This window comes from Schistocerca cancellata, chromosome 2, assembly GCF_023864275.1.
Source record: "Schistocerca cancellata isolate TAMUIC-IGC-003103 chromosome 2, iqSchCanc2.1, whole genome shotgun sequence".
NCBI classification, from domain to species: Eukaryota; Metazoa; Arthropoda; class Insecta; order Orthoptera; family Acrididae; genus Schistocerca; species Schistocerca cancellata.
Window position 1 is genome coordinate 194703636 of NC_064627.1, and position 23803 is coordinate 194727438.

General features: G+C 40.5%; 1 protein-coding gene across 2 annotated transcripts in view; it reads right to left on the reverse strand.

The window, feature by feature from the left end:
- The window catches only part of LOC126161514 (zinc finger protein 48), a 75607-nt gene extending 53272 nt beyond the window's left edge, over positions 1-22335 (reverse strand). Inside the window, exons 1-2 of one of the 2 annotated variants that reach the window (XM_049917419.1) lie at positions 22225-22335; positions 20637-20795 (exon numbers count right to left, since the gene is read on the reverse strand). In XM_049917419.1, the coding sequence (XP_049773376.1) occupies positions 20637-20735 (99 nt within the window). In that variant the 5' untranslated portion in view covers positions 20736-20795; positions 22225-22335. Of the gene's footprint in view, positions 1-20636; positions 20796-21617; positions 22015-22224 lie in introns of those variants that run through there. The other variant, XM_049917418.1, reaches the window with a different exon arrangement.
- Between the last annotated feature and the right edge of the window lie 1468 nt (positions 22336-23803).

The following is a 23803-nucleotide window of genomic DNA, read 5'->3' on the forward strand; positions in this document are numbered from 1 at the left end:
CTTGCAACACCATTGTAAATTCAAAGTTAAGTATTGTCAATCTTCTTATTTGTAATAAAAACTATTAATATGATTTTGCTTGAATTGTTGTGTAGCACTCCTTTAGGCATCCTATACGAGATGAGTGGGCAGGACCTCACATTTGGCGACGACATCTTACAACCAAACTCTGCGCCTCACAGCCTTCGAATTTGTTTTTTTGCTGGCACCTTAATTCTCTCCTGTCTTTTCTTTGCAGGGGCACTTATTTGCTTCAACAGTTTCGCATCATTTTTGCTAATTAGTGTTTTCAGGTGGTCATTGCAGAAAATTTCTTTGCTTGCTTGCCTTGTCTGTTGCATTTTTGTCTTCTAACACACCCACCCCACCTATACCGCCCCCCTGTTCAGACGCCACAGCCACAAGCGTTAGATACCACACAGCTAATGCAGATGTATAAGTTCCAGACACAGTAGATTTCTGCACTACTCAACATGGTGCAGCAGCTACCAGCCAATGCTGCGCAGCCGACGGAACAAGCAACACCTACTGCTATATCGCCTTTTCGACAGTTTAGTGAACAAGATGAGGAATGGCTGAAGTGGTTATCCCAGTTTGAAGCGCACGTCATCATTCATAATGTACCAGGTACTGTGAAACTTCAATATCTATTTTCAATGGTAGGAAGTGCAGTGTTCTGCCTCATCACAAAACTTTTTCCTAATGCCAATCTGAGTGAACTTTTTTATGGCCAAGTGGTTGATAAACTAACCCACTATTATGACAAACAAGTGAATATGTTAGCAGCTAGGTATCTTTAACTGCAAAAAACGGTCAGAACAAACTTATCACAAGTAGATAACAGATTTGCTGGGTATGACAAGGAAATGCAAATTTAAATGTGCTTGCAGTGCTTTATATTCAGATGTTATATTGTGTGAAGCAATCGTGTACAATGTACCTGATGTCAAACTCAGAGAACAGATTTTGAAACAGGTTCAAATGGCTCTGAGCACTATGGGACTTAACAGCTATGGTCATCAGTCCCCTAGAACTTAGAACTACTTAAACCTAACTAACCTAAGGACAGCACACAACACCCAGTCATCACGTTTTGAAACAGTCCGATCCATCATTTCAGAAGGTAGTGCAAATACTAGATCAGTATGATTCCGGTGCCTTGTCGGTTCATACATTTGAGCAGCTAGCTATTGGTCAGGTTGAGCCCCTTGCTTGCGATCACCCCATTCCGCAAAGTGGCTTGCGCTAGCCAAAGTAAACAACGCTGCATGCCGCATAAGCAGTTCGCTAAACAGGCGGCTACACAGGCGAAATCTTGCCCTCGGTGTTATTCGCAGCACAAATGCCAAGACTGCCCCTCCCGACAAGCTCAGTGCTACGCTTGTGGTAGGAAAGGACATGTCCAATCTGAATGTTTGCAACGGAACAATCATAAGAAGTCGGCCCACTCACAAAATTCTAGTCACAAGACCAATGTCATCAATGCAGTATATACAGTCTTCAACAGGCATTAGCAAACCTAGCAAGCATGCAGTTTCTTCAGTGATACACCAGTCGAACAAACGTTTTGTTCATTTACTTATTTGTGGGAAACGTGGGAAATTTCAGTTGGGCATGGGTGCCTCTATCACTCTGCTCAATTGTCACACATAGGAACTGTTACATTCCCCACACCTGCCTAAAACTAGCATGCAACTTGTGGCTTATAATGGACTAGACTTTCCTGTTCTAAGAACACGTACGTTGCCTGCCATGTATCGCTCGCATACGCAAACAGTGACTTTTACAGTGCTACAATCACGCGAGTGTGAGAACATACTTGGTCTTGATTCTTTTGATTTGTTTGACTTTAACATTCAGGACAAGGTGTTGTCAGTGTCTGCATTCAATGCAAAAGACAGTGTAGCTAGCTTGGTAAAACAATTCCTGGAACTCTTTGAACGTTTAGGCAAAGCTAACAATTTTGTTGCACATATTAAGCTGAAAGGTAATGCTCAGTCGTAATTTTGCCGGGGCAGAACTGTTCCCATTGCATTATGGGGCAAAGTCGCTGCAGAACTTAAAGAATTGCAAGATAGCGAAGTTATTGCGTCCATATCAGCTAGTCGATGGGTAAGTCCACTGGTTTTGTTCCCCGAACCTTCAGGTTGCATTTGCCTCTGTGACTAAATCTACAGTCAAGCCACAAACAGTCGTTGATACTTCTCAATTGCCATGCCCAGAGGATCTCATGGACAAATTAGGCAGTGGATGCTATTTTTCAAAAACTGATCTGCACAACGCGCTCTTCAAATACTGTACCACTTGACGAAGAATATCAAAAAGTGTGTGTAGTGAATACTCACTTGGGCTTGTTTAAATATTTGTGTTAGTCTTTTGGCAGTGCCTCCGCACCCACCATTTTCCAACGCTATTTGGAACAGCTGACTGCGCAAGTACCAAACCGTTCAAACTATTTGGGCGATATTGTCGTAGCAGGTTGTACACCTGAAGAACATATTGGAAATTTACGTCCTTTGTTTCGTGTGTTATCTGAGACAGGACTGATGTGTAGACTGGACAAGTGTGATTTTTTAAAACCCAAGTTGTTGTATCTTGGTCATGTCATGAACAGTTAAGTTGTACATCCTCTTCAGTTGCATTTGTTAGCCATACGAGGCTTGCCAGTTCCTCACAATACCACACAGAATTGCAGTCAGTTTTAGGGAAAATGAACTATTACATTCGGTTCAGACCGAATGCTGAAAAAAATCACAGCTCCACTGCGTCACTTGTGTCACAAGAATGTCCCCTTTGTTTGGCTAGATAAATGCCAAGTGGCTTTTCAAAAACTTAACAACGCATTGCTCAGTGATCAATGCTTAGTTCACTTTGATCCTAACAAACCAGTTTTATTGCAAGTTGACACTTTCTCTTAGGGAATCGGTGCAGTGCTTTTGCACAGAATTGGCGATAAAAGACAGGCCTATTGCTTTCGCATCAAAAATGTTGTCCAAAGCTCAGTGTAACTATTCACAAATTGGGAAAGAGGCTTTGGTTACTGTGTATGGTGTCACCAAATTTCACCACTATTTGTACGACAGAAAATTCTACTTAGCAACGGATCACAAGACTTTGCAGTCTGACAGCTAACATGGTAATGCAGACAAACTTTCACATCTTCCAATCAGCCATGATACAGACTTTGACATTTCTGCTGCATGTTGTTGTCACATCGATGCTCAGAATTCTGAATTGCTTCAGTCTTTTCCACTGACCTATAAGAAAATTGCACAGGCCATGGAAGCTGATCCAGATTTATACATTCTGCTAAAATATATCCACAAATCTTAGCCCCACTCATTGAACAGCATAAAGAACTCTGTAGTGCGTCCATACTTTGCACAATGGCATAGCCTCGCTGCACAGAAAGGTGTAATTTTTGTTCAAAATAACAGTGGACAGTCATGTGTTGATCCATAACACATTGCAAAAAGAAGTGTTGCAGTTACTTCACCAAGGACACTGGGGGATTGTTCATACAAAACAGTTAGCACATCGACACTGTACTTGGCAGGGTATGGATGCCCAAATATAGACTTTGCGGAACCCTTTTGCAACACTCGGCTGATTGTGGTTGACTCATATAGTAAGTTTCCTTTTGCTGTGCCAATGTACTTGACAACGTCACACAGCACAATTCAAGTACTGTCATCGATATTTTGCCCAGAAGGTTTACCTGAAGTAATAGTGTCAGACAATGGCCCTCAGTTCACGTCAAATGAATTTCAAACATTCTGTAAACACAATAGCATACGGCATCTAACTAGTGCCCCATTCCATCCACAGTCCAACAGCGAAGCAGGAAGTTTTGTCAGAACCTTCAAGCAGCAAATGGCCAAACTTCACTCTGCACACACCAGGGATCAAGCATTGCAACTGTTTCTAACCTCATATCACTCGCACACATGAAATGGACCATCGCCAGCGGAATTGCTTCACGGCCACTGCTATTGGACACTGCTCCACTCTCCTCAGTATCGTTTCACGCCACATATAATCTTTTACAGGGTTTTTAGTGGCAGCAGACAGTGGGCACGAGGTGGGATCATCTGTCGACTTGGTGCTTGCGTTTATCTTATTTCGGGTCCAGATGCTCGCAGCGCCGCCATCAAAATCAATTTTGCCTTTGTCATGTACACGATGATCTCTCTCTTCCCCCAGATTCATGGATCCAGAGGACAGTGTAGCCACAGCAGCCGCCAGAGGGTGTCCTCACGACACTGACGGCGGGATGAACCCATGGAAACAGAGCCTTCGCCTCCTCCGCCACCTGTCATCCTACCGTGGAGGTGGACCCGCCCACACCGCAGCAGTTATCACATTCTTCATCTGGTTCTCCTTCTGGTCATTTTCCAGGGGAGGTTTCTGCCAGAGTGCAGACCGAATGGTGAGGTACGGCCGGAAGCTTGAAGTCCCCTGCAGCCACAGCTTCCAGCCTGGCTTTGTGTCCACACTCCTGCCTCCCCCACTGTGTTCGCAATCCCTACACAACAACGGTCCATCGCTTTGGGGGGAGGAATGTTCTGGTGTATAGACAAGTGCTGGCGCGAAGACTAAGAATGCACGAACAGAGAAGGTGGTGAGATGACGTCAGCCAATAGCGCGCTGACCAGGACATCACCGTGACAGGAGCAGCATCTAGACGAAGTGAGTATGAACGCCTCTCCTGCCAGCCTCAGCCGGTCATTTCTGGCACAGTACTAGGAGAGCACTACGATAGCAGTGACATGTGATCCATATCGACTGCTTACATGGACCTTGTATACAGCAAAGGACTTTGATTGTTTGCATGTCACCCATTGCTTGCAACTCCATTGTGAAATTCTAAGTTAAGTATTGTCAATCTTCTTATTTGTAACAAAACTATTAATGTGATTTTGCTTGAATTATTGTATAGCATTCTGAGAACACAGCATCCTTTAGGTACCCTATATGAGATGAGTGGGCAGGACCGCACACCAGCTGCCTTCAACAGCCTGCAGAATGTATACTTCCTGGTCTACCTCAATCCATCATTTGTGTTGCTACAGGTCCTGTGCCATCAAAACAACAAAAGGCAGCTGCAATGACTAGATGACTACACCGTCCTCTGCTTAGAAATGCATTATGGTACAGCTGCACAGCCGTATTTACAGTATCATGTGCACAGCTGTACACAAAAATTATTGTCTGGTCATGAAATGATTATTTTGTCATGGTCAAACAGAATATTTATCAGCTTCAAGACAGACTAGCCTTACATGCACACAAATGTCAAACGTAAAGTCTGTGTAGTGACACATCAGCAGGACAAAACAATGAGTGTACCAGCAGTTTGACTTGCACCAGTAGTAACAAAATCAATATCTATTTTTGGTTATAATCTTCAGTTGGACTTTACCTTGAAGTATACTGAATATAAACTTTGAGTAATAACTCAATAATGAAGGATTTTCAGATACAGATTTATATCAACTATTTTCCTTGTTTTGGTGTGAACAATTATTCTTCTGAAAAATTTGAAAAACTAATTTTGAACATACTGAACACAATACAATAGAAACAACATCTACCTTTCAGAACTTTCAGTTTCCTCCAGAGAGGAAAGAAGAATAGGCTGCGGACAATTGCAGAAGAGGACAGTTCACTACGATCTGAGATTGATAGAAACCCCACTGTGGTGAGCACAAGGGAGAGAAAGGTGAAGGGAGTTGTGCAAAAAACAGGAAGAGGTCAAATGCATTACAATGGTAAGCATTGTGTCAGTTCTTGTTTAGAAATGATAGGAAGGACAGATTGAGTAGTCATGTTGAATTAAGAAGAAAGGAAATGAGAATACAATGAGAGAACAATGAAGATATAACAGTAATCGAGTAACTTACTGAGTAGAAAAAATTAGTACTAATTTAAAAAATCTATTTATGGGAAAAATTGGGGAGTTATAAACAAAGGTCAAGTGCAGGTGGGTGATATGGGATGCAAAAACAGTTGGAGAAAACGTTCCTATCTCCAATGTTAAGGTAAATTGGTACTGGGTGGCAGGATCCAATGGCCCACATGGTGTAGCAGTCATCTAGATCCTTTGAGTCATGCTGCAGAGCATGCTCCGTAACTGGGTGCTTGAAGTCCCTGAGAAAGGTTAATGTGTCCATTCATGCACTCAGCCACTTTACTGATGGTAACTGAGCACTTCTAAGATGGTAAATAACATGGGTCTTCCTAAATGATTCATATGAAGGACTGATAGAATATGCAGGCATGTTCTTCTGCAGCTGTGATGTATGTGGGTCCTGGAAAGGTGACAGACTCCTTCCCTATTCTAAACACTGGCTTTGGACAAAAATATGCAAACACCACAAAAAAATGCATGCTTCAACATCAATGCAGATATTAGCCAAGCCTGCATGTTGTGCTGTTGGATTGTCCAGCAACAGCACCTGTGCAATTTCTCAATATATTGCAAGTGTCAGTCGTGGTCAGAACAGAATTCTGTCTAGTTGTGAGCATATTATGCCAGTGAATTCAATATGGGAAAATCGTTGGTGCTTGTATAGTGGGTGCTTCCATAACCAAGGTAGCTGAAGTGTTTGGTATTCCAAGAGACACCATACTGAAGATTTATACTACATACATTTAAAGCGGAAAAACAATGTGCACTAAGTCACAATGCGAACGAAAGTGTGTGTTGAGTGGTTGTTACAGACTGTCATTTATGAGGCCTGGGGGGGGGGGGGGGGGGAGAGGACAATGCCTGCATAAATCACTGCAGAACTGAATGCCACACTCGTGAATCCTGTCAGCACCAAAATAACACTAAGGCAGCTCTATAAGCTGGGAATTTTAGTGCATGGTGGAATTTGAAAAGCGCACGTCGGTGATGTAAATGACTATAAAAGGTAAAAGATGGAGCCAAAATCATAAAACCTGGGCTATGGGGCAATGGGAGAATCACTGGTCAAATGAGTCTTTTTTCATATTGTTTCCAATTCCTGGCCTAGTTGACATCCAAAGAGTCAAACATGATATGATTTCAGTGATAATTTAGGCAGCCATATCACAGAATTCCAAGGGCCCCATGCTCACTCTCCACAGTTACAGTACTGTCCAGGATTACATAATCATTCTGGCTGATCAGATCCATCCTATGGTACAATGTCTGTTCCCCCATGGTGATAGTGTGTTCCAAGATGGCAGGGCCTCTGTTCACACAGCTTGCTATCTCCAGGACAGGTTTTGTGAGCATGAGGATGAATTGTCGCATCCCCCTTAGCCACGAGTCACCCAGATCTCGGTAGCTGACCCTTCGTGGTCTGCTTTGGAGGGAAGGGTGTATGATCACTATCCACCTTCATCTTCATTACCTGTGACTATTTTTGAAGAAGAATGGTATAAAATTTTCTTAAAAATCATACAGGACCCAATTTTACCCATTCTAGATGACTAGAAGCTGTTCTGAATGGCAATGGTTTTCCTATACCATATTAGGCACAGTACTGTGTTGTGGTTTTGGTGTTTTCATATTTTTGTACACCCCTCTAATACACACAGTGTTTAGAGAGGCCAATGGTATGGAAGAACTGACAAAACAATAGCAAAAAATAGTACAATAAAATCTTGGCACAAAGAAACACAGGAATTGACAATAGTACTGGTTGCAAAATACATGCAAATTAATTAGACAATGGATAGACAGATACTGCAACTACAGAATGAAGGCAATGTATGCAGAATGGTGCTGCTTGTAGGAAGCACAACTGTGATGACAGAATGCTGCAGATGGAAAAACCTGTCAATTATCTCTCTCTCTCTCTCTCTCTCTCTCTCTCTCTCACACACACACACACACACACACACACACACACACACACACACACACACACACACACACACACAATAATATAAGTTATTTATACAATAATGCTAGCCTAAGACACACTTTGTAGAGGTGTATACAAATGCCATTGCAATTGCTGTGTTCTGTTATATTCATTATATTTGCTTTAATACACTTTGTAAAGTTACTTCCCTGATTTATAATTCATCATTATTGAGGAATCAATGGGCAGTTAGAAAATTTTACTAGTAACAGTGATACAAAAGTGGGAAGTAGGTAAAAAATGTTGACTATCCTAGCACTAGACAAACAAATGGTGCTTAAGGAAATGATCAAAGCAGAAACTGATATTTACTCAGTAACTGTTATAATAAAACATGTCTCTCAAGAAGAGAAAAAAGGTTATTGGGCCACTTGTTAACAAGTGAACTGCTTGCTTTAATGATGAGTAAGTTGAATGTATATTTCAGTAACTAGCTAAATAACAACACATTTTTTTCAAAAATCACTGCTTTCTCTCTTTATTTTTTCCAACCTGTAAGTACTTCATGACTGACAGGGGCAAAGACAGATGAAAAAGTAGCAAGTTAGGTACCAAGATATAATAAATATTTTGTGAAGATTTGGTTTCTTCCCTTAACAAATCAGCATTGTGGCATAGTATTGTATATATTTTACAATATTTTGATACTGGTGTGTGTAAGTCTTCAATGGGTCACAATAGTTACAAAGAGAAAACATAAATGGAGTTGTAACTACACACCCCAGATGCTATCACCATTCTGTAACTTTAAGATGTCCTAAGCACAACAGCACAAATGGTCCATCAAATTTGTGGCCAAGAAAATTTAACAACAAGTGTAAACCAACTAAAAAACATTTTATGGAGAAAAAGGTGTAACATCCACAAATGTGACGTGCCTTAAAGCCAAAAATGGCCATTCTGAAGATTACAAAATAGGAATAAAACATTATTGTGATCATGTTAATCCCTCTCACTGGTAGCACAGCCATAAAAATTGAAAGGATAATACAGACAGTTAACACTAAGTGTATATTTTAGCTGCCACACAAGACACCTTCCTTATAGAGTTCTGTGAAGCATGACCTACACCTCCATTCCAATGTGAGTAAATGCATGCAGGTCAGGCAATCACGGCAACAGAAGAGAGATGCGTAAAAGCACTGATACTACAAAGACCTTAAACAGCCACCAAAACACATTCTTGAACTGTACTGTAAAAGAATAAGTGAAAATCAAATATATGAAAAGCTTCTCAAAATTCAGAACTTGGGCCTGCCCAAAGCTGAATGCCAGTCAATCACAAGTTCTGAACTCTAAATACCTATTGAAGGCTAAATCCACACCAAATGAGCTCAGAAAGCAGTATGGCAACATAGTGATTGAGGAATGATGTTTACCTAATGAAGTACATAATAACAGTGCTCTTCTCTCTCAACTCAACACTGGAGCATGTTGGGGGGGGGGGGGGGGATAGAAGAGCTGCTGAAAACTAGAGTCAGCTAGTTTTGCTGTAAGAATACTAACCCTAGTTTTGCTGTAAGAATACTAACCAATTTTCAGGACACAAAAACTAGTAAGTTTTTGCACATTTTCAGTGACTGATGTCGTATGCGTTAAGATTGCCGAAGCATTTACAACAAAGTCCCTGAATTTACTGTCCTCCAGGAAGCTGTAGTACACAAATAATACTTGGAATGGAGACATGGAAGAAACCTGAAATACACTCCTGGAAATGGAAAAAAGAACACATTGACACCGGTGTGTCAGACCCACCATACTTGCTCCGGACACTGCGAGAGGGCTGTACAAGCAATGATCACACGCACGGCACAGCGGACACACCAGGAACCGCGGTGTTGGCCGTCGAATGGCGCTAGCTGCGCAGCATTTGTGCACCGCCGCCGTCAGTGTCAGCCAGTTTGCCGTGGCATACGGAGCTCCATTGCAGTCTTTAACACTGGTAGCATGCCGCGACAGCGTGGACGTGAACCGTATGTGCAGTTGACGGACTTTGAGCGAGGGCGTATAGTGGGCATGCGGGAGGCTGGGTGGACGTACCACCGAATTGCTCAACACGTGGGGCGTGAGGTCTCCACAGTACATCGATGTTGTCGCCAGTGGTCGGCGGAAGGTGCACGTACCCGTCGACCTGGGACCGGACCGCAGCGACGCACGGATGCACGCCAAGACCGTAGGATCCTACGCAGTGCCGTAGGGGACCGCACCGCCACTTCCCAGCAAATTAGGGACACTGTTGCTCCTGGGGTATCGGCGAGGATCATTCGCAACCGTCTCCATGAAGCTGGGCTACGGTCCCGCACACCGTTAGGCCGTCTTCCGCTCACGCCCCAACATCGTGCAGCCCGCCTCCAGTGGTGTCGCGACAGGCGTGAATGGAGGGACTAATGGAGACGTGTCGTCTTCAGCGATGAGAGTTGCTTCTGCCTTGGTGCCAATGATGGTCGTATGCGTGTTTGGCGCCGTGCAGGTGAGCGCCACAATCAGGACTGCATACGACCGAGGCACACAGGGCCAACACCCGGCATCATGGTGTGGGGAGCGATCTCCTACACTGGCCGTACACCACTGGTGATCGTCGAGGGGACACTGAATAGTGCACGGTACATCCAAACCGTCATCGAACCCATCGTTCTACCATTCCTAGACCGGCAAGGGAACTTGCTGTTCCAACAGGACAATGCACGTCCGCATGTATCCCGTGCCACCCAACGTGCTCTAGAAGGTGTAAGTCAACTACCCTGGCCAGCAAGATCTCCGGATCTGTCCCCCATTGAGCATGTTTGGGACTGGATGAAGCGTCGTCTCACGCGGTCTGCACGTCCAGCACGAACGCTGGTCCAACTGAGGCGCCAGGTGGAAATGGCATGGCAAGCCGTTCCACAGGACTACATCCAGCATCTCTACGATCGTCTCCATGGGAGAATAGCAGCCTGCATTGCTGAGAAAGGTGGATATACACTGTACTAGTGCCGACATTGTGCATGCTCTGTTGCCTGTGTCTATGTGCCTGTGGTTCTGTCAGTTTGATCGTGTGATGTATCTGACCCCAGGAATGTGTCAATAAAGTTTCCCCTTCCTGGGACAATGAATTCACGGTGTTCTTATTTCAATTTCCAGGAGTGTAGAAAGATCCAAAATATTTGCCAAGGCTCGGAATATATATGAAAAAGACTGTTCATTGCAGTTGACAAAAATATAAAGTCTATGAATGTCAAAACCGAGTCTCACTGCAAAGTTACCTGGATGTGAGTAAATGGCCTAGGTGAACTCAAATGTTTCTACCAGCCGCCCCATTCAATCATAACTGTTGCAGAATTATTCAAAGAAAGTTTAACATCAGTAGACGGAAGTACTCAGATCACAGACTGTCACATATACAGGTATGTATTCACTGCAGGTGGCACGGACAGTCTTGCGTAGTAGTTCAGAACACATTTTCCGAAAACTGTCTTGAGCAGCAAATAAAGTTCAAAAACCCACACTCAATGTACATATGTTAGCCTTTGTAACTACAAACAGGCCTGATCTTATAGACCGTGTCAGTACAGAGAAAGGAACTAGTGATCATGGTATCATAGCAACAATTGTTAAGCTAATAAATTAATCAAGAAGACTAGGAGAATTTTTATGGTTGGAGAGAGCAGACAAGCAGTTACTGGCAAGATGTCATGTATTTCCAATATAATGGATGTGGAGGATTTTTGGGTGAGGTTTAAACTGTAAACAGTGCTCTGTAGAAGTATGTGCCTAGTAATTTTATTAACAATGGAAAATAAATACTGTAGTTTAATTACAAAACTCAGAAAATGCTGAGGAAACAAGAGATTATTGCACCCTCGAATGGTAAAATGTTGATAGGTGAAAGATAGTAGAAATTTGTGTGTTGTATAAAAAGACTGGGGCACAAAACATACAAGAATTTCCATCAAGATTAATTAGCAAAAGATCTTACTGTGAACCCAAGCAAATTCTAGTCCTATGAAGTGTATCCAGAAAGTAAGTGCCATTTCATTCTGCCGCCACTGCAGCACTAGGATTGGTTCTGCACATTCTCACTCATCTCTCTGGTTCACTGTCTTTCTACTGACACCACTACAGCCAGATTGTGCTGTGTTTGCATATTTTTAGTGACCATTCAAAATGTTTAACGCAATCTCTGAGTTTGACAACTGTGAGTGTGTTCTGTAATACAGTTTTTGTATATAATGAATGTTAAGCTAGCTGAAAATCAAATGTAATGAATGTTAAGCTAGCTGAAAATCATTAGGAACTCTTAGAGAGTTTACAGTGAAAATTTAATGATTGATGGAATATGCGGTGCAAACTAATATTCATGGTGAAGCTAGAGTGGGTGCCCTTCTGTTGTCAGTGATGGTTTGGTTGAAAATGTGAGTGAGAAAATTAGTGAAAATATTTGATTCACAATAAGAATGCTTTGTGATAAGGTTCCCTCAAATTTTAAAATCTGTTTTATGCAAGACTGTCACAACTCGCTTAAATTTTCACAAATTGTGTTCCCACTGGGTTCTGAAAATGCTTATGGATGTTCACAAAACGAAGTGAATTGGCAGTCATTTGACATTTCTTACCTGATACAGTGATGAAGATGAATGCTTAAACAGAGTTGTAAGTAGTGATGAAACTTAAGTTTGCCATGTCACTCAAGAATCAAAACAACAAATGGAGTGGAGGCAGTCAAGTTCCGCCCCGCCCCCCAAAAAAGAATAAAGATTCAAAGCAATGCTGTCAGCACAAGAAAATCATGTGCGCTGTGTTCTCAGACAGAATGGGAATTCTGGTTGACTTGTTCCCAGAGGCGAAACTGTCAATGTGCAACACTGGGCAAACTTCGGTGCTCAATTAAAAAAAATAATAAAGTAAAAATAGGTGTGGAATGCTCAGTCAAGGTATTGTGTTGCTTGATGTCAACCATGTCCCTAATTCTGCTGATGTCACACAAAATCTTATTTAACAATTCATTTGGGAGGAGTTTCATTACCCACCACACAGCCCCGATCTTGCTTTCTTCCAACTAAGACTCGTTCTTGAACTCAAGCAAGATATAGAAGAGGGCACTGACAGTGACGATTACACAAAAAACAGTGTTCTGCATTGGCTGGTGGCACGTTTCTAGAAAGAGTGAATAGAAAAATTGGTTTCCCACTACGAGAAATGTGTGAACAATGGTGGAAACTGTAGAAAAATAGTTTAAAAATGTGTTTCTAGTAAAAATGAATTTTGGTTTCAAAAAGTGTTTTTATGGAGCTTTTTTCCAAAACAATACTTACTTTCTGGACATGCATCATATGTAAAATCACTCACAGGATCGAAGACTTCTACTTAGTCACTCGCCAACAAGTCTAGTGTGGCAATAAAAGACAGTAAAAGGAAAGCTGAGCTGAAATTGAAATTTCAAGTTTTAAAACTCACTGATGCAGGAGAAACATACAGACATACCATCATCTGACCATTGCACAGACGCCTGTATGGGGGACACAGAAATGGGTATCCCTGGCACTGAAAAGCAACTGGAAGAGTTGAAAACAAATAAGTAACCAGGTCCAGATGGAATGCCAATACAGTTTCTTCCGCACTGGCCCCATATTGGATTTGCATTTATCATAAATCTCCTGCCCACTGCAAAATACCAAGTGATAAGAAAAAAAGTGCAACTGACATCTGTATAGAGGAAGAGTAGAAGATTCTTACTACAAAATTACAGACCTACCTTTACCATCTGTTTTCTGCTGAACTCTTGTGCATACCCTCTGCCAAGCACTTGACCGTGGTTTGCAGAATATAGATGTAGATTCTAAGTTCAAATATAACAAATTTCTTTGAGACAAAGTTTCTGCCCACATATCAGCATAGATTTAAGAAGTATCTTTCATGTGAAATTCAACCTTGCCCCTTTCTTGCATGATATCCTACAAATAATGGATGAGGGGCTAATGAAGGTCTGAGCATATGGAATATGTTCTCAGATATATGAGGGGGTCCTTGAGCACTGCTTGAGCAATTGGGAACCCCACTAGGACAGGTTAAAGGAAGACGTTGGTGCAATTCAAAGGATTGCTGCTAGGTTTGTAGCAGGTAGGTTTGTTTGACATGCAAGAATTATAAAACTGCTTCACGAACTCAAATGGGAATCCATGGAGGGAAGACTACAATCTTTTCATGAACATTACTGACAAAGTCCCTTTTCCCCCTGACTGCAGAACAACTCTACTCTCACCAATGTATATCTCTGTAAGGACTGCCATGACAAGATAAGTAATTTTAGAGTTTGTATGGAAGCATCTAGGCAAGTGTTCCTCTGTCACTCCATTTGCAAATGGAACAGTGAAGGGAATGAGTAGTGGTACAAGGTACTCTTCGCCATAAGCTTTCAGAGCTAGTGGCTCCTCCTCCTAGCAGAAGGGTTGAAAGGAATCAAAACAACGATACACTCACCTCATTTTTCTACATAGCCCGGTCACTTTGCTACTCATTTTTGCCATCAACCTGGCAACTTTTTGATGCCTTCCTCAAAGAAGCACAAGGGACATGGGCGCAGCCAAGTCTGCACAGACTCCTCTAGTGATGCACTGTCATAAAACTGGTGTTCAAGTTATTGTTTCAGCAGTCCAAACATTAGGTCATCACAGGTGATAAATCTGCACCATAAGGGTGTTCCGGCGTTCCTCAATGAATTTCCTCCAGCTCTTCCCTTCTTTAAAACAGCAGAATCCAATCTTGCATTGTTTTGCAGGAGAATCCCACACCGATGTTTAGTGGGGGGGAGGTAACCACGTGGTTGAAGGCGCAGGCGACCGAATTTTACGACGAAGGAATTTCCAAGCTCGTCCATGCTACGATAAGTGCCTTAATTTAAATGGCAACTATGTAGAAAAGTAGTATTTAAGTGTGGCTTTCATCTGTATATAATAAAAAAAATTTCCAATACTTTATTTATTTTTAATTCCAAAATGTAATGTACTTTGTGGATAGCCCTTGTATAATGTATGATGCACTCAGCTTTCCATTCTTACTGACACTTGCACATTTTTTCCCCAGTAATCTCTGTCTTGCTTATCATCCTAACTTCCACTGTAAGTTCTCACGTGTTCAAATTTCATCTAGTATAGGCATCAACAATGTCTTCTCTTTTTACCCCATCCAGTAAGTCTCCCCCGAGTGGCAACTTTACACAACTCTTCTCTATTTGCTAAACCTTTCCTGTCTTTTTCCTTTATCCCATTTCCATTCTCCTCAACTCTTCTGTAGGAGGAAGGAGATACTGGCTCTGAAAGCTTGTGCATTTCCATATCTTTTATATGTATTTTCTCCTGTACCATTTGGCAAGTAGATTTCTTTATCAGTCCATATTAGATTAAATGCAAAATGGTGTTTCATTTTGATTGTACAAATGTGAACTGAAAACAAAAATTCTGGTTGTGAATGGAACATAAACCAGAACGAAATCTGAGTAACAATGACTGTACTTACCACATAAGCTATGTGCTCATCATTTAGCTAAAGACTTAAAAAAGTAAAACTTTCACAACAGAAGCTAAAATCACAGTGAAATATGCAGTGAGAAAAACATTTGGTGCTAAATCATGCAAAGGCTACAGCTTTATAAATGAAACCTTTGCAACAACAAAACAACATACTATCCAAAAAACGTTTAAAGCTCTGAAAAGATTCGTGAACAGTTTGTTGTTAATTACATTCAATAGCAATTACATAAGAGATATAATGTGAAAAGGAAAGACTGATATCACAGAGGAGGGGACTTTGTTTGAAAGCTTAAATTAAAATTTTGAATAGTCTCTTCATTGTGCCTTTTGCAACTCAATGTCTCCTCTACATGGCAAGTAGCACGTTATCCCTTCCAAACTGCTGTTATTCCATCCTGAACATTCTAACATTTAAATGTAGTCAATACTATCACCACAGTAACAAAATCCACATATAGCAGAGTAGATCACATTATGCTTAGTAAACAAATTAAAGGCAGTGTTAGGTGCAGGAATGTGGATTTTATTTTTCACTACTCTGACCACAGTTAGCTAGTGTACTGTGTAAACCAAGCATGCCAAAAATAACAAAATGTGTGGAGAATAAGTAAATGTAAAGCATTATGACATCAAAGCTCTACAAAATGAATTAGCTACTTAGGATTGTAATCTGGTTTACCAGTGTAAAGTGTGAGAAAGCAAACAGGCGAAAATTGTGATAGTATGCTAAGACATTTGGACTCTGTTTTTACTAATCCATAACCAAGGTGCAAAAAATACCAAATTTTCACTTCCAACAAAAATGATCAAACACACACAAAATATTCTGTAACTGCATCTGCTAAAGTTGCCAACAAAGCTGCAGATTTTCAAGACAAGTACAACGAAGCACAACTATTATAAAAATGTATTATGTATGTATGTACATACATTCCACACCTCCTAAACTACTGGACTGATTTCAACCAAACCTGATACACGTATCATTTAACATCTGGAAATTGTCGCTATGGGGTTAAGAGCCATCTACCTCTCAAAGGTGTGGGGATGATAAAGCAGTGTAGCCCACAAATTGCGAATACACATACTTTAGTCATACAGTATTTGTGAATAAGAGCACTCACAGACCTGCAACGATCTTTATATGTAACTTCAAAGCTGTATGAAATTTTCTATTGCTGAGGGCCTCCATAAAATGACAAAAGGATAGAAGCTTAACACTTACCACATTTTCATTGTTCACGTACTAAAGCTTCCATATGGGGCACGATGTTTTAATTTATAACTTCTTTATTACTAACTGTAATTATAACATTGTATGGCATGTAGTTCGGGAGACATTAAATCACAAACACTGAGATGTGTGAAAAACTGCGGCGCCATGCAAGTCATTTAAATTCATTACTTGGTCGCCACTACCTCTATTCACAACACCTTTTGCAGACAGGATCCACATCTGACTGTACGTACTTTCAAAAATTTATCATTATACAACACATGTTGTTGTTGTTGTTGTTGTTGTGGTCTTCAGTCCAGAGACTGGTGTGATGCAGCTCTCCATCTCCCAGTACCTAATGCAACCTACATCCTTCTGAATCTGTTTAGTGTATTCATCTCTTGGTCTCCCTCTACGATTTTTACCCTCCACGCTGCCCTCCAATTGGTGATCCCTTGATGCCTCAGAATGTGTACAACACATAGTTCAGGAAAAATGACATCATAAAAACTGAGCTGGCGTCGAAGTTGAGTGACTGCAGGAGGGTACAAGATGACTTAGATAAAATATCTAGTTGTGATAATGGCAGTTTGCTCTAAATGTAGAAAAATGTAAGCTATTGCAGATGAGTTGAAAAACAAACCCATAGTGTTCGGATACAGCATTAGTGGTGTCCTGCTTGACACAGTCACGTCATTTAAATATCTGGGCATAACATTCCAAAGTTATATGAAATGGAACGAGCATGCGAGGATTGTGGTAGGAAAGGCGACAGGGTGTTTTTGATTTATTGAGAGAATTCTGTAAAGGCAGCCTGTTCTTGAGTACTGCTTGGGTGTTCGAGATCAGTACCAGGTCGGATTTTAGGTAGACATCAAAGCAATTCAGAGATTTGTTAATGTTATGTTCAAACAACATTTAAGTCTTATGGATATACTTCAGAACCCAAATGGGAATCCCTGTGGGGCAGACAAAGTTCTTTCCGAGGAATAGTACTGAGATAATTTAGAGAACCGGCATCTGAAGTTGACTGCAGAACGATTCTGTTGCCTCCAAATACACTGTGCGTAAGGACCACAAAGATTATATTCGGGAAATAGGGCTCATACAGAGGGATATAGACAATCATTTTTCTCATGTTCTGTTTGCATGTAGAACAGGAAAGAAAATGACTATTAGTGGTACTGGGTACGCTCTGCCACGGGCCTTAAGGTGGATTGAGGAGTATCAATGTAGATGTAGGGCCGCTTGAAAGTGAAACTGCAGGGCGAAATTCACTAGACTTACAAATTAAATATGTGTACAAACACATGAAATATGTTAACTATATGTGAAATGTATCCAAGATGTGCATATGCGGGCAGAGTTAAGGGTTAAAAGAACCTTTTCAATCAAATCTGGTACAAATATTAGTTATGATCTGGAAAGAAATTCAGTAGTGGCAGGAACCACCAGCCTCCTCCTCATGTTAGGGCAATGAAGTGGAGAATGAAAGGGGTGGAGGATATGGGGATGTATAAGAGGAGGAGGAGAGGGGCACACAGAAGAGGCCGGAGGAGATGTACAGATATGGACGAAGGAGGCAATGAAGTAGCTCTTAATCAGCCAATATAGCCAAGTCTTCCTGGAACATAAACTTTTCAAGTCTTCCTGGAACATAAACTTTTCAAGTCATCCCAAAGCCAGAGCCTGAAATTGTAAAATCAGACACGAAGGAAAAATAATTACAGATATTAATAAGATTGGCAACATCTTTAATAAATAATATTTGCAGCTCCAATCCCGGTAATATCACAAATGAGAGTGGAAGGTAAAGCTCTGCCCCATACAACAGCCACCCCTTAAATTCAAAGAAGTGGATGAAAAGGAAATAGGCAGGATAATAAGTAACCTATGGAATAACTACTCGTCAAGTTGGGAATGTTTCTACAACATTGTGATTAAAAAAATAAATAAATAAATAAATAGCTATTATAATTACCCATCTGATTAACCAGAGTATCAGAGAACACACTTTTCCAAATGCATTGCAGTGGAGCACAGTGCATAAAAACGATCCAAGGAAGAGGTTCCAGACTTTAGTCCCATTTAATTAATACTCGTCTTCAATAGCCTACAGTATTTGCTACCTACCCATGATATTACTGCACTTGGCCTGCCACAATTGTTACCGGAAACATGCAGTGATGCTACTGTAAACAAAAACCATATCAATTTTTTCAAGTGTCGTATACACTGTGGAAGTCTGAACAGCTTTACAAGCAAGTTGTCTGGTTGTTAGAACAGCAGAACATGTTATGTTGGGTTTCAAACGCACAGGTAAACACACCAGCTCACCAGCTGACTGAAACACTCTCACTCCCAGGTGCAATAACACTTTTGTTGACAAATGCTTGTATTGCTGACACGACTTAACGGCTATTTCTTGAAAAAGAAGTTACTAACAGGAAGACAGCACAGCTTCCGAAAGAATCAACACTGTAACAGCAATCATAACTTGTGTGGTGCCCAACAGCAGGCCACATTTCAAGACCTCACTAAAGACTTTGATTCAGTAAACTATGAGTTATTCTTAAATAAACTTGATCATTCAATATAAATGGCATATTCATGTAACTGCTTACTCAAAACCTAATTACTTGGAAGCCTTATAAAAAGCTGACTTGCAAAAACTATGATCTTGTCACGAGTTTCCAATCCAGATACAAAACAGTCACACAAGGTGTAACCCAGTGATCATTTGTTAGCACTTCACATATCCTAGTGTAAATAAATAAATAAATAAACAAAGAAATGCTATATAGAGCCACCTCTTAACTCCCAATTGGTAAGCTATGCGGACATCTTGCTGCTATTTGTTGACAAACAAAGTGATGAACTATGTATCTCCAGGATCAAAATTTGAAAGTTATTATCAGTAAATCTTAGTTACTGTCACTGAAACTTCCAAATTCACACCAAACCTCTATCAATAATATAGGTGGAACTAACAAGACACACACAGATGAATGCAGATTTCTACGTACTGGTGTATACCTAGATGAAAATCTATGATGAGTAAACCATACAAATTTTATATGAAATAAAATTTGTATTTCACTGAACCTAATCGGCCATTTGTCAAAAGTAATCCCCAATACGACAGTAAAAACTGTTTCTTATGGACAATTCCTGCACTGATTAATTATGTGATAGACATATGAGCTGTGCTGCTGATACACATATGAATAGAGAATATTATCCCTGCAGACTAGGATACAGACTCCTACTTGGAAAATCTTTGTACATCATGAACACCTCACAGTTCGACAAAATTTAACAATATTATGAAAAGGATAGTTGCTACTCACCATATAGCAGAGATGTTGAGTCGCAGATAGACACAACAAAAGTACTTTCAGAAAGTGAGCTTTCAGCAAACTAGGCCTTCATCAGAAATAGACAACAAACACAAAAACACACACCCACGCACACGACCACAGTCTAAGGCTACAGAAGCCATCAATTCAATTTCAGAATATTTTAAAAAAATGAACAAACAGAATGTGAACCCCCAAAACACACACATGAAAGAAAGTGAGAGAGAGAGAGAGAGAGAGAGAGAGAGAGAGAGAGAGAGAGAGAGAGAGAGAGAGAATCAAAAATATTCCAGATCTAAAACAGTATACAACAATGATGACAAATACTTGTTCACATAACTTTTAATACATTATGCCATTTACAATTAGTTTCCTATCCAACACTAACTGTCAAGTTTGTAAATGCGGCACCACACTCACCCATCTATGAACATAGTTGACTCTTGACCCTTCAACTTTTATGATTATAAATAGCAAAACACATTTAAAAAAACAACTATTTTGTTGTGTGCAACACACTTTGTAATAAATTACTAGTGCTCAGACCAACGTGTTACATGTTAATCCATTAACATTCAGTATTTACAGTAACTTAAAATGGAATTATGATTACTATTTTTAACTATTCCCCTCCCATAAATAACAAAAAGCACCAAACCTCATCTCTCTGTCCATTCTCGACAGGTAATTGCTTCTCTGTTACATTCTTCAACATGTTCTCAGAATTCAGACAACTCAATCGGAACTCGTAGAACATATCCAGCTTGTATGCACAGCGGTAACATATTTTCTTTGGAAGGGTATCTTCCTTTGATATCTGAAATCAAATACATTGACATTCAATGTACAAATCAGTTCTAAAATGTTTGGTGGTAGCCCTGACTTTTACAGATTTGATAATTTGTAACCTTCTTTCTCAGTAGGCCTAACAATAACTGAAAAACCATGAAGCTATATTAACTGCGCCACATATTTTATACATACATAATTTCGTTTGACACAATGGTTTAACAATAACTGGTTAAATACGCCAATGATGACACCTAGACAGTATCAGCAACCGTAGCTTATGTGTAAATCTGCTTTATGAGCATGGCATGAGGCTTCTAAATACAACAGAAAATGGCAGTGCTGTAAACTTCAGGTGAAATCAAAGTGATACAAGTGGGCATTAGCTAAAACGTCAGGTACATGCCATCCATCACTATGCTTCAAGACTTATCTCCTTTCTTGTGGTCACTTATTAAAGAAAGCAGAAAGACAACATGAATTGTAGGCGTCTCATGATTGTATAGCTGTGTGCTGAAAGTGATAACTTGTTTTAAATAGTTCACATGCTGGACTGTTATTTAAAACCATGAATTATAATCAAGACACAATTTACTTGAAATTACGATATACTCCGTTACTAGTTAACTGAATATTTGGCAGGTGCCCAAAGCCAGCTCCTATAGCTACTCTTTTTCATACCTAAAGGTCTTTCCTCACTAACTTCTCTATACGGGATTTATAGGTGTATCGCCAGTAAACGCCTTCAATATCATGCTGAGTCCTATCACATACACATGTAGTTAGCATCCAACTGTAAAGGCATTTTCGCGTATTTCCCTATTTTTCCCTGAAGAGCGTAAATACTCACCATGATAGGTAAGCACGATTTAATTTTGAAGAGCAGCTGTCTTTGTTCCCCTTCCTTGTCAAATATGTGCATCCTCAGTCCACCGCCAGTCGTGCATAAACGACAAACTTCCGAAGAATTATACCCCGCGCTCATTTTGCATACACCAATTTCCACGACAAGCTATGTTACATAATTTTCGAAGTGCAAACAATTAAAACTAACACACAATCCCCATTGTTCATTACACCGCACAACACCTACTGCTACCACAACCCACTGCCACCATTTTAAGTCAGTGATGAAAACACTGCACTAAAAAATCGCCGGCTGTCGGCGCAATCCGGTGTCACGACGAACATTTTTGTGTGTAAAGAAATACAGTAAATAGCTTCCAGTACAACCCTAAGAAGGATTTGAAAGTATTCACAAAAATGGAAAACAACATGTGCTAATAAGAAAGGTGACCTTTGCGGTGAGGACTAATGAGGATGTGAAAAACATTAATTTTTCACGGCTCGTCCATCATAGTTAGGTAGGTTTACAATAGAATCCCAGAAAATGCTGCTACAATATTTAAATAGTTTAAAAACTTTCAGCTTAGTATAGCAGAGATCTGCTCACTTACAATAACCCAGTTCTCTTGTTCATCTAATGAAACTCGGTCAATATTTAAGACAAAACGTAATGTGCTGTTACAACTTTACAGTTCGAAGTATGGCATTTTCTATTATCGTTTTGTGAGAACTGTTCCCCATGCAGTAAAGAAAATGTTTCGGCGTGGTAACAGCGCATTCAGTGCTGATTAAGATGCAGTTCTACACAAGTTTCTTACATCTTCCGCAACAGCGTAATATTTCATAGTCCTTGACTGAAAAGTTTCTATTTTGTAACTACAATGAGATAACCCGACTACCTTGTTCCTATGAGAGATGGCGCATTTATCCTACTACCGATATGTTATTTCCATCAAAGAATTTTCTGAAAACTGCTTTGTAGATTTTATTGTAATAGAAATTTCATTTTATTGAAGTTACCAAATAGGCTCTATCTATTTAGATAGTACACACAAACTCATGTTTCACAATAAGTTCCAACAACCCCTTCTGACAACTGTTCGTCTGAATTACAATTTATCATTTTTACTGTTTTATGAACAGTACAATTACGTATAAGAATTCCATCTATGACTCGATGTCACGTGAACATCAACAAATACAATTTATAAGTTGCTGTTTATGCAATCCCTCAATACATCTTTACTCTTCTTCCACACTTTGGCGCCAACATTGGCGAATAGTTGTGAGACAGCACCCATATATTCGAGCCAATATTCAGTTGAATTTGTATAGAATAGAGCCATCGTAAGCATGTCAAACGGCAATACCAGTGTTGGTCCCATGGAGGTTGGTCCAGACTGTAAATCAGTGAAATAACACAACACTGGAAACTGCACTGGCCCCAATGTTGTTACGGCTCCGTTGTTATCGGTTTTCGACCAAGCACCATTGGACGATGGGGCCAATACCGATACGTCGACCTACGCTTAGTGCAAACGATGTTTGTTTCGGTTGTCGTTACGCAACTCGAGTTCTTTTCCTCGCTTGTACCACAGTCTAACATAACAGTCGCGACACTTCGCCTCGATTTTGTGCCTACCGCGCCAGCAGTGCCCCAAGCGGCCAGTAACTTAAACTGTGAGTTCGGCGCGATCGTGAAAGCTAATAGTGGTTGTCTATTTTGATTTCTACAATGGTTTTTACAAGCTGGAGCGTTTGTAGCGCAATAAATTTCAGCAGCAACGGGTAGAAGACATCACAGCTGTCTTTTTTAGGTTTCCTAAGGATCCTGAGAGATATATACCATCATGTTACTAAACTGTATCGTCGGGATTCACTTGCAAACTACATGTGCGTACTGACTAATGTTACGTTTTAGGAGCAGAAAATGGCTAGTTAATAGCAGACGAGAAGACCTTTTGAAAAAAGACGCAGTTTACCTGTATAATAATATTAGGTTTTGTCCGCTACATTTCGAACGAAACCAGTTCATGAACACAGACAATAATAAACTTGTGTCGATTGCAGCACCCACACTATTTGACGTCCCAAATAAGCCACCTCGATTGATGATGAAGAGGAAACTGCCACAAAGATTCGACAATCCATCTAAAGCTGTAAAACAGTCCTATGACACAGAAGCAGCCA